General features: G+C 38.7%; 1 protein-coding gene across 5 annotated transcripts in view; it reads left to right on the forward strand.

The window, feature by feature from the left end:
• The window catches only part of ADAMTS3 (ADAM metallopeptidase with thrombospondin type 1 motif 3), a 228,775-nt gene that overhangs the window by 110,523 nt on the left and 105,624 nt on the right, over nt 1-12,628 (forward strand). For all 5 annotated transcript variants that reach the window (XM_058667226.1, XM_058667222.1, XM_058667223.1 and 2 more), the window contains one exon: nt 8,687-8,843. In XM_058667226.1, coding sequence (XP_058523209.1) covers nt 8,687-8,843 — 157 coding nt within the window. The remainder of the gene's footprint in view (nt 1-8,686; nt 8,844-12,628) is intronic.

Here is a 12,628-nt window from a genome sequence, read left to right on the forward strand (position 1 = left end):
AGTCCTTGGGCCGTCCTCGACTGCTTTCCCAGGCCACAAACAGGGAGCTGGATGGGAAGTGGAGCTGCCGGGATTAGAACCAGTGTCCATATGGGATCCTGGTGCGTTCAAGGTGAGGACTTTAGCCGCTAGGCCATGCCGCTGGGCCCTGAAATTTTAAATTTTAAAAACATTGGATTTTATTGTTCCTGTAGGTCATGTTATTACACATATTATCATGTGTAATACATGTATTATATGAAATAAGACTATAGGGACCTTAGAGTATGAACATGAGTTATTTAATATTAGAATATGCTAATGCATGTTCTTTGAGCTTCCAGAAGTATTTGCTAAATGCATTAAAGAGTCTAGTCTTTAGTTGTTAGTATTGATGATTTTTTGTCTCTTATTAAGTACTCGTGTCTCAAGCTTCTTTGAATACACAGGTGCTTTTTAAGTAGTCACTTTGTTTTGGTAGCTGTGGAGGGAAAATATTCAATAAGTTGTAATAGGAAGAGTGCAGAAGAATGTACCTCTGTTGGCTCAAAGAATTTGAGATATACTCAGCTTTGATTTTGAAACCTGCTCTTTCTGTAACTTTCTGTAGTGCCTTCCCACCCCAGTTAATTAATACTCGTTTGTCTAGTTTCCTTCTCACAGTCTTTTTCGCTGCAGCTAACTTTGATGGAACTCTCTCCCCTGTAGAGACCTCAGTCTTTCAATTTCCTTTCCTGCTGCTTCAACTTTCCTCCCACCTCCCTCCCTGCCATTTCCCCTGCCCTCCCCCAAAATGGGCACTATTCTTAAATCCTGGGCTATATGACACAGCAGGGACCATGATAAGGCCCATGATTGAGCAAAGTTTGTGTTCCACAGGTTATGTAATCAGTTTCTGAAGGGAAAAGAGACAGATACAGAGAATGAAGGGAAACTAACTGTGGTCCACTGGGGTATCTGTGTCTGCAGCAGAAGATACGGGGGAAAAGTGTAGTTAGAAGTCTCCGGAGACCAGCAAACCGGGAAGTGAAGATACGTTGCCATAAGCATCTATACTCCTGAATGAAAGGAGGACGCCCAATGAAAGTATTAAATATACCTTGACAATATAAACCTAGATAATCTACCATTTTTTGTACCTACAGTGACATGATACACTTAAATAGCAGCATGTTGGACTTGGGGCTGTTGCCAAAGGATTATACTATTGTAATGATATAACAGAAAATAGTTGAGGGGCGGGAGAAGAAAAAGAGCTGAAGGGGAGATTCCCTATACATACAAAATGGTATCACAGAAAATAGAAAAGAATATTTGCAAGCATGGAAGAAAGAAATGTAAAAATATGACATTTAGTGGATTACAAAACTTAATATCAATGACATGTTCATATTACCCAAAGCAATTAGAAATACAGAGTAATCCCCATCACAGTACATATGTAGTTCTTCACAGTTTCAGAAAAAAAATGCCAAAATCCATAGGGAAATACTAGAGACTCCCAAGTGTCTCTTCGGGTCGAGAAGCTCGAGAATGCTTTAGTGTGGTCATGCTTTACAAAGTATTATTATTAATGTTTTTTATTAAAAAGGTGATAGCAGTCTTTGTAATCTTAGTCAATGTGTACCATTTTGCTTAAATTTAAATGGGGGTGTTTTTCTTCAATATGTTGATGTTATATATTACATTGACAAATTTTATTGTTAACCCATTGTTACATGTCTGGGGGCAAACACAAAATGTTTACAATATATTGTGATTTCAGTGCATTGCCTGGTATTTCAGATAGGTTTTTAAGAATTTTGTATTGATGCGAATGTGTGCATTTTTCTCCTTTGGCAGTTTATAAATTTACATGTTCCCTTCTCTTGAAAAAGAAAAAGGAAAGTCTCCAGAAAAAAAAGAAAGCCAGTTCTTGTAGGTAATGATCTAGGGTTCAGATTTTAGAAATCACAGACGTGTAGTAATTTCCCAAGATTCTCTATTGATTTACCCTCAATTTTTTAAAGATTAAATTTTTTGCCTATTTGAAAGGCAGAGTTAGAGAGGAGGAGAGACAGAGCAAGAGAAAAAGAGGTTCTGTCACGGTTCCCTCCCAAAATGGCTACAATGGCCAGTTCTGGATCAGTGCTCTAGGAGCCCTGAGCTGCTTCTGGGCCTCCCACATTGGTGCAGGAACCTAAACATTTGGACCATCTTCTTCTGCTTTCCCAGACACATTCACAGGTAGCTGGATGGGAAGGGTGCAGCCTGGTCTTGAACTGGTGCCAGATGTGATACTGGGGCGTCAGCCTGAGGCATCATGTGCTATGCCATAACACTGGCCCCTCAAATCTCTTTTGAGTGGCTTTTGTTTGTTTCTTTTCAGTTCTTCCCTTGAGAAGCAATATCCTGAATATAGGTATACTTGTGGTTATGGCCAATTTTCCTGAAAAATCATTTTCCATTTCTCTAGTACATATGGAGAGTTCCATCACTTCCTCAGACGAATGTGTGCAACCACTTGCCAGTCGGCTCCTTCTCTCTGCCTTTTGTCTTTCCCTTCTGGATTTTCTGCTTCCTCAACCCTTTCTGTGTCACCAACTTTAAACCTTTAAGTACACCTTCCAACCTTTCCTTCTCTTTCCTTCTCTATTTTCCATTCAGGCAGCATCCATCAAACAACTAAGTTTGTGCCAGCCACAGTTTTAGATACTTGGGGATATATTGTGAACAGACTGAAAGAAGTTGTCAACCAGGAAAGTAGCAGAGGGGATCCCAGGTGTGTGAAACCGGGCAGGATTAGAAGCTGACTCTGTTCTGGACAGCGTCACCACAATGCAGACATTGGATCAGAGCCAGAGGCATGGGCTGTGGCATGGGGAAAGCATGAGGGTGGTAAGATTGGGCTTATTTGAGAAGTCCCACTTCAGTGAGGACTTCAAAGAAGGCAATATTCCCAGGGAGAGAATTCTAAGTACAGAGCTGGTGCAGAGGCTTTCAAGAGGGCACCTGCTAGTGTTCAAGGATTAGCCCTGCACCCATTGTGTCTGGAATGGAGCCATCCAGAAAGGGATGAATAGATGAGGCCAGACATGTGATGGTCAGAAATATGGAGGTGCTAGGATTCGGGAATATTCTGGGTGATTGTTGTGAGAACATCAGTGATCTCAGTAAACTGAATGTGGAAGGGATCCTAAAAGGTTTTGTGTAGCAGCGCTTATGTTCTAATAGCTGCCAGCATTTCTGTTTTTTTTTTTTAATCACTGTCAAACCATTCCATTTTTTTTTCTTTCTCCTTTCTCTCTCTGTTGCCACTTCTGCCACATAGACTACTATTTTAGCTTCTCGCTTGCTTGCTTGTTTCTAGTCTTTCTTCAATTGGATGCTTAATTATCTCATAAATCTGAAAGCAGGTTTTTGTTCCAGGTGCAATATTATTTCTGTTTTTGCTTGGGTCTCTGTGCTAAGATGTAGTCTCAAGGCAGTGCAAGTTCTCACAAACTTGTCCCTAGACTGTTCTCTGAGCTGCCAATTCCCTGTCCTTGTGTACACACTCATGTGGGAAAGGGTATATTAGTTTCACTGCAGGCTCTTTTCATGCATGAGGAGATAAGCTGTGAGTGCTGACACATATAAGGTGCACAAAATGATAAAACTTACTTAAAATGTGAGACAGTGGACATGCACCCATATCCATTCGTGAGCAAGCACGCACACACGAGCATGGATTACCCCACATAGAGAAATACTGTCATCAGTGGACATCGGGCCACAAGATTGTCATAAAGGAAGAGATTTGGGTGGAAGAGCGGTAAGAGGGAGGATGCGAGAGGGGGAGAGAGAGAGAGAGAGAGAAAAGCCCATCCAGCACCTGCAGTCATGCCTTGCAGAGTGGAAGCAGGAGCTCATCTCAGCAGTTGGTCTCTGTCACGAGGTTGGAGGTGGTGTCTGCAGCCGTGCAGCCACTCAGGAATTATTGGACATCTCTACACGCTTCACTTGGAGCTCAAAATCCGCATTTTCTTAGTGTCCCTTTGTAGGTCTCACATGAAGCGGATGCATCCCAAAAGGAGGCATTTTGTTTGACAAATAGGAAGATAGAAATACGTGGAGTGAGCAGGGTGATGATTCCATTACTTTCAGTTCTGACCTGTTAACTATTTACCTATTCCACGTCACTGTGAACTTTCATCCTGGAACTGCCACTGTAGCCTGCACTACCTCACACCCATGCTTTCTGTCTTGTCACCAGCTTAGCAGACCTTCCAGTTTGGAAAACCCTCACAAGTGTATTATAAAAATTCATTGCCTCACTCTATCACTCATCATGTAGTTTTTAACCAAAAGAATGTTGAACATAAACATTGTCAGCCATCTGTCTTCCTCAGGGGTTGATAGTCCCATAGGGGAGAAGAAGAAATCAAAAGTTTGAAATTCACCTAAACACAACCATGATGTTTCTGTTAAGGGCCATGACAGATGGACACATTGCTCTGAGTAGAATGGATGACTGTGATTGTTCACCTAGATGAAGGAACCTGGTTTCTGTTAGGGGAAGAAGTGTGAAAAATCACATCACGAGGTGATATTTCAGCTGAACTTTAGAGAATGAAATATAGTGCATTCAACGAAGTGTGTGATGAGAGCAGGACCTTTTAAGTAGAAAGGTAATTCAAAGGTGTAGGGCTCTAGGGAGCTTAGGCATATCAAGGGCTGGCTGGCGATCTCCTTTGATTACGCCTGTGAGAGCAGCGTGGAGCTGAAACCGGGCCTTATAGGAATGGTGATGGGTGTGGCTTCAAGTGCAATGAGAAACAATTGAGGTGTTTTAAGCAGTGTGACATGATCTTTTCCGAAGTTGAGATTTTCATCTATTCATCAAAATCCATTTGGGTCTTCTCCCTGGGAACCTGGCCAGATTACATTTCATGATCCTCTTTACAGTTGGTTATGAGCCATTTATCTCTATACATCCTAGCGAAGTAGGTGTAAAATATCAATAGTCACCAGAGCTACTTCATAGAAATGTGAACTTGCTCATGGTGCATCTGTTTCTGTGTGGGTCACTTTAATGGCTGTTTTGAAAAAGATTTATTTATGTTTATTGCAAAATCAGATATGCAGAAAGGGGAGGAGAGACAGAAAAAGATCTCCCATCAGCTGAGTCACTTCCCAAATAGTCACAACAGCTGGAGCTGAGCCAACCCAGAGCCAGGAGCCTCTTCTGGGTCTCCTACGTGGATGCAGGGACCCAAGCCTTTGGGCCTTCCTTGACTGCTTTCCCAGGCCACAAGCATGGAGCTGGATGGGAAGTAGAGCCGCCAGGATTAGACCCGGTGCCCATATAGGATCCCAGCGTGTTCTAGGTCAGGACTTGAGGCACTAGGCTACTGTGCCAGGCTGTAATAGCTGGTTTTGATATGGCAGGGCATGCTTAGCTTGGATCCCCGTGAAGCTGCGTGGAGCAGAAACCCCTCTGGGTTGGCCTAGAACTGTTCTGAAGCCTCACGTGAACCAGAAGAAGATTCTACTAATTTGAATCTTTACATGCTTGGTTAACTTGTTACATGGCTCATCCAAGGTAATATAATAGTTTGGGCAGTTTTGGCTACTCTGCTGTATGTCAGTGTGAGACAATGATAGGGCTCAGGAGAAGGTTAATTGTGTTGTGAACTGGGGAGATTTCAGATGAAATAGATGATTTTTAATGGAGAATCCTCAGTCCTTACTCATAGCTAGGCATAGTGAGATCATAAAGGAAAAAAAAATCTTGACTTTATTTGGCTTTTAATGACTATATCACATCACTTCCTGGACTCCTGAAGCATACTTTAAGGCTGTGTTTTATTTATTTGACTATATTTAGTTGACTGGAGGGCAAATATGTCTGAGATTTTTTTTTCTTTTCTGTGCTGTTGAATACAGTGCTTTGTATAAGGCACTTTTTTTTGTTAATGGAACTTGGCCTTGGTTAATGAATAAAAAGGACAGACTCCCCTATTTCCTGCCTGTTTTGTGGAGTTGGTAGAGGTCATTGAACCCAGTTCTTGTGTTACCAGACACGTAAATATTCTGTGCATTTTGTTTTGTCTGTGGCCTTGTGAGGAAAGTGGAATCATGGCTCTTGAGATTCGAATGTTGACCTGAAGCACCTGTTAGCACATCTTCACTGCCCTCTGCACCACATTCCAGTGACCCATTGCTCAGAGCTGCAAGTCACCTTAGTAGCACTGCTTCCACCCAGAGCCAGCACTCATCTGGGAAAACCCATGTGCTCTATGGAAAGTCTCAAGTCAGGGAGTTCTTGTCATCCAGATGAATCATACAGTGTGTGGCTAAGGAAGTGTGCATAAAATAGGATAGGAGAACACAAGTTCATGAGTAGGATGACTGTGTGGCTTTAGGGTAGGGAGAAGACTGGAGTGAAAATAGACACTGAAGCTCCAGTGCTGGTGAACTTCAATTTGTAAATGTGCGTGATTGTCAGTAGATTGGTGTCTCTATGATGGAGCCAGTGAATTCTTCCTAATGTGTGAAGTCACGAATGAAACTGGATCTTACCACCCTGGGCATGCTGCTGTTTTCTGAAAGATTTTTGCGTTTACTCTGTAAGCAGTTTAGAGGTGTTTTATGGACATTATTAACCTGTCTCTAAGAAAGACAAAATTAGAGAGTATTGAAATTAACTGGGAATAGAACAAAGTAAGACCATAATGTTGGAGAGATGAAAATGAAATTTGAGAAGTATGTGGAAAGTTTGTCTTTGCAGAGTGTGTGGATTCATTGATAACTCTGAAGAGGGAAGAATTAAAGGTACCCCTGTAAAAAATGTACAGTATAGGAGTAGGTAAGAACTAGTCAAATGAGAAAAACAAATATTCCAGGTAGAGCAGTCATCCAAAATTTAATGAAAAAATGTGCATTGTGAAAAACTGAGAATGGATTTTGAATTTTTTTAGCATCAATGAAACCTTTAATTTTTTTCTTAGAGATTTTTGACACCCCTTGGTTAGCATGTGTATCTGGAAGATTATGTTGCTGTCCATTAGCTAGGTGTTCTCTTAAGTGAAGGCAGAACTGTATTCCACAGAGGAAATACCATATGTGGTGCAGGAACCATTGTGATGTTGTCTTGGAGTATATGCTGTCATAGGTTCTAGGGCTGTTTTGTTTGTGCACAGCATCGAGAGGGCAGTAGATGTGGCCTGTAAAGATGCTTGTCAGAATTCCCTGTGAGAGTCACACAGGGGAAGCAGGTACAGAGAACATGGGGCGGTAGAACTGAGAATGGAAAGGATGATATATATATATATATATATATATATATATATATATATATATATATGTCCAGTTAGAGACATATTTGCCATATTTATTTTTATTTCAAAGGCAGATTTACAAACAGAAGGAGAGACAGAGAGAGAAGGTCCTGTATCCACTGGTTCACTTCTTAAATGGCCACAGCAGCCGTAGCTGAGCTGACCCAGACTCTTCTGGGTCTCCCAGGTAGGTGCAGGGTTCCAAGGACTTGGGCCATGCTCCACTGCTTTCCCAGGCTGTAAGCAGAGAATTGGGTCTGAAATGGAGTAGCTGGAACAGGTGCTTGCACCCATACTGGATTCAGGTGCCTTTGGGTAGAGGATTAACTTGCTGAGCCATTGCACTATCATCTAAATACCCACCTTTCACTTTGATGTGAGTTGCTACCATAATAACAGAAGTGAGGAGAAGTACTTTCTTGGCCTATGTTCTCTGACAAATTGTAGTCACTGGTGTGAAAACAGCAACTAAATTAAAGGTCTCAAGTAAAAGAGTAAGTCTGGTAAGTATTTTCAGTGTAACAGCAGTTTCTAGACTTACACATTGTTTCTCCAACTTTTTCCTCAAATAAATGTGCTGATATTTAAAAGAATGCCATTTATTAATGCATGACCTTTAAAGTAGAAATATGCAGCTACTATTTGACTGTATTATGGATTTGATAAGGAAGAGAACATAGCAGGCAAAACATCATTTGTCTGCAACCATATTGCTGAATATAATCTTGGTGTTTTCGAAATAATCCAAGGAAGAAACGGTTAGAGAAAGACAATAAAGAAATGCAAGACATTGAAGGTTGGGAGAGATGTGAGGAACACTGCTCGAAGAATGAAAGAGACCTAATCATAGGTTAAGATAGGGCAAATATGAGTTCATTCTTCATGTTAGGAATGTGTGTTTTTCATAGAAACTGAAAGATATTGTTCCTGAGTACTATATGGGATTTGTTCTCATGCTTTGCTGGGGTGGGAGTAACGTTTCAGTGAGTTAAAACAAAGCAAAAACCACCCTACCATCCCTGACATCTGATTTGTTATGGGAAATTAGAAATGCATTTGGAATTTACGTGGCCCGAAAGGCTTCATCTAGGAGTAGAGTACTGAGTAGAACATTTAAGGACGTTTCTTCTGCGGTCTGGTGATATAAACACATTGCATGATTTTCTTATTCTTACTCCTTGGGAATTTTGTGTTGTCCCTTATAGGAATTTTTGCCATTCTTGTCAAATGTGAATCAGTACCTTTTATGAATTACTGATGGAAAACAGCTTAACCGTTTAAAATTTTCAGTTGAATACGGAAAGAAAAAGCATTGCATCCCATAAATTACATCCTTGCCATTTGAAAGATATGCTTGTGATCTGAAGGTAACATTTGCACATTAACACTTCTTACGCTTCTTCTAGGCTGGAATGATCAAAAGTGATAATGAGGAGTATTTCATTGAACCCTTGGAAAGAGGTAAGCAGATGGAGGAAGAGAAAGGAAGAATTCATGTCGTCTACAAGCGATCAGCTGTGGAACGCGCTCCCGGAGACAGGTCCGCCAACTTCCGCTACAGAGGTAGGCTCCTTGACAAGGGTTAATCCTTAAACATAACTGTAGCATTCAATGAGAACAGGCTTCCAACAGGTTCCAGATGTGATGGTCATCTGCTGGTGGGTAATGTGGAGGTAGCAAATGTTCATAAATGTTTAAATATGCTCTTTTACATTGTGTATGCAAGTATTAATTGTTGGGCATATTATCACAATCATTTGTGATTAATGCTCTAAACAATTGACATTCAAGCCATTCTCTAGCTTATGTCAAAGTCTGTAAATACGTATGCTTTCCAGAAGCATCTATGTATGAATTAGTAATGTATTTTAAAATGAGACTTATGTGTTAAATTTATGCTTGACTAAAATATTTTGTAAAGCTTTTTATTAGGAGATATAAGTCAAATTTCACAATAAGTTGGAACTATTAAAGACAAATCCTACACATAAAGGTTGTTTTATAAATATAAATGAAAATAAATTGATATTAAAAAGATATTTTTACGTTGTTGATACATACGTTCCTGGAAAGTATATTTGCATATATATATACACATGTATATTAATCAATTATCAAAAAACTGAATTATTTTGCTATAACTTTTAAATTTTTAAAATGTTAATTTTAACTAGTTTTTAACAGCTTCAATGTGGTTGGTAGATCTGATATTAGATCTTATATACACAATTCTAATTACATAATAACATTATGTTATTCCCTTCCTCCCCCTCCCTTTCACTTTCCTTCCTTCATTCTTTCTATTTTATTTAGTTTTGGGATAATATATTCTAAACGTACATAGAGTAAAAAGGCTTAATAATACACTAAATATGAAGTGTAACATAAAATTCAGAGATCCTACTTTATTGAGACTATAAATAGTGACAAATAATAATTGAATGGAGACATGAACATTGCACTCAAATACAGTAATTTTTAAACAAATCATGCATCATCAAAATCATTAGTATGACATTTTAAACCATTGGCTTGACACAATTATATTTACTGCAATACTGATACAGATATTTCAGGTTTCTTTTTTTAATTTTAGCTCTCACATATAAGCAGTTTCTCATTTTTTTTTCAAAGATTTAGTTGTTTTTCTTGCAGAGGCAGATCTACAGAAATTGAGAAATTGCTGATTTGATATGAGATGACTGTGTTAGTAAATGGGTTACTATGGTAATTGTTGTGGTGGTTTAGTAAGTTAAGGACAAGTTTGAGTACCAGCATTTTTTAATACAGATGTACTTTCCTTTTCATGCACCCTTGGAGTCATAAATCGTGGCTCAGCTTGAGCCCCTGCCAACCATTTGGAAGATTCAGATGTAGTTCTGGGCCCTTGGCTTTAGTTTGATCCAGTCCTGGCATTACAGCCACATGAGAAATGAACCAAAAGGCAGAACATGGCTGGCTCTGTCTGTCATCTCTGTCTCTTTCTCCCTCTCTCTCCCTCATCTCCTCCCTCTTTCTTTCTTTGTTTCTGGTATTTAAATAAAATAAAAAATGTTTAAAAGAAATTACTGTGAAATATGTGCTGCCTAATTCAAGGAATGACTTCTGTAACAGAAATGAAATGAGCTTTACAGATAGATTTAAATAATCATGCTGTGCTATCAAGTTATTTTGTTATCTTAGGTTAGTTAGTTAACCTTTTTGAAGTTCAATTTCTTTATAAATGGAGAATTAAGATGTATTCTACAATCATTGTAATTATTAGAGATAATATGCAAAAAAAGTAGCTGCAGCCACCATAAGTGTTTTGCTAATGCTGGCTATTTTTATTTTATTAATTATGGATATCAAGAGCAAATCATTTGCGTGTTAGGTGTTTTGTCAAAGTTGAATAGTTATGCATAATTTGACTTCATGTTGTGAATGTTTCTACTCTTATTTTTCTCTTACACTTTCAATCTCTGAAAGCATCATTCTAAATCAGAAGAGTGGTTATGTCAAAGGACAGGTGGTGCTTTTTCTCTAAGTTTCAGATCTATCCTATTAATATCTGATCTGTTTTCCAAGGAGATGATGTAGAAAAGTCTCCCCTGCATGCTGTGGAAATGGATGGGAGAACTGGAGGCACATTGGGCACTATGGGTTTTCTCCCTTTTGCTCCGTCTGCCATCTCCGCACACTACGAAGCTGTGCCCTGTTAGAGATGACTAATTCCATAAACATCAGCTCAGGTCCTTTGCCTTACTATGACATTTACAGGAAAGTGAAAGAGAAGATAAAGCTACCAGACATGCTATCTTTAATGCCTGTTGTAGTTTTAGATGATGGAGTAGAAAACAACCAGGGTATATACATTTAAATAATTGTATAGGATTTAGAGATAGTTGGAACAGTATTTTGGGAACTTGTGCAAAATATCAATTATAGTAGCATCAGTATGAACATACTCAATTTATTTAATAAGAGTAGTTTTTAAAAATGTGGACACTAAAGTCTATTTTTTTCAATTATGAACAGAAGTTTCCCTTATAAGTAGAACACAGACTAGCAATATTTTTGGAAAGGCTTTTAGTGGTCATAGGTCAAAGCAAAATAGTTCTTTGGTTTACTATGAATTATCTTGAAATTGAACTAAATAAGAGGCATTTGGATCTTTTAGAATGTTCTGAAAGCATGGAGTTAATGATTTTTGTTTTCTTGTTAAAAATTCTGATTGTCAGCCTTGAATTATCACCATGTATAATTGGAATGGAACTGTGTTCCCTAGAGAGTCAGTCAAAAGATTAGTTTGTGACTTCTGATAGTTTTAAATTGTTTTAAATTATTGGTTGCAGAACTGATAGGTTTTCATAAACTAAATACATTTGAGTATAAATCATGAGTATGTTTTTGTAATGCATTCTGTAACTCTAAAATGTGAAATTGAGCAGAATTAAGATTCCTTTCAAGAATTAGGAGGACATATTGACTAAAAATGGAAGCCAAAGTACCTTAAATACTTCCTTTTCTGGGTCAAACATGTTTTTAGGAGACATGCGAAATCATTTTCCTACATCATAATAAGAATAGTAACATACATAAGCTATAACATAGAAGTGTGTTTGTGCATAGGTTTCCTAAATTTCTCTGACAGCAAGTTATTTGAAGGAGTTTTAATCACAAACAAACCCATTCTTGATTAATTGGATTTCATTAGTGAGAACCCCAAATATTCAACCGTTTTGCTAGTCACCACAGTAATTGCCTAGGTCCCCCCACAGCAATTGCCAAAGCTCCCAGAATAGAAATATTGGTTAGCAGTATTTGGAATTATAACAAAGACATGGTAAAGTAACAGCAATGGGATAGATTAATGAGGCCACACTGGACAGAGATTAAAGTCAAACCAGTGGGTTACTCGATGAAGCAAATATTGGAAGGTTAGTGAGTGATCAAGGGATCACCCCAAATTCAAATCTGGAAGACAAAATAATCTTCTTTGCCAGGTTATAATTTAAAGAACGGGCTTGATGGAGGATGACAAGTGGAAAATTGAGCGAACTAAAAGTTCTTTCACCAATTTTTAATTAGGAAACTGTATTGTTTTTGAAATGCAGAAACATGTAAGAATTGTTTAAATATTTATTTTAGGTAATTATAAAATCAATAAGATTCAATCCTATGATTTAGAGTTACTCTATAGAATTACTCTTCCAAGAATTTCACCCTAATGTTTAAGATATTTACATCCCACATCAGAGTGCATGGTTTTAAAATCCGACTACGTTTCTGACTCCAGCTTTGTGCTAGTGCACACCCCGGGAGGCAGTGGTTGATGGCTCTAGTGGCTGGTCCTCTTCTTCCCACAC

This window comes from Ochotona princeps, chromosome 7 (genome assembly GCF_030435755.1).
Source record: "Ochotona princeps isolate mOchPri1 chromosome 7, mOchPri1.hap1, whole genome shotgun sequence".
NCBI lineage: Eukaryota > Metazoa > Chordata > Mammalia > Lagomorpha > Ochotonidae > Ochotona > Ochotona princeps.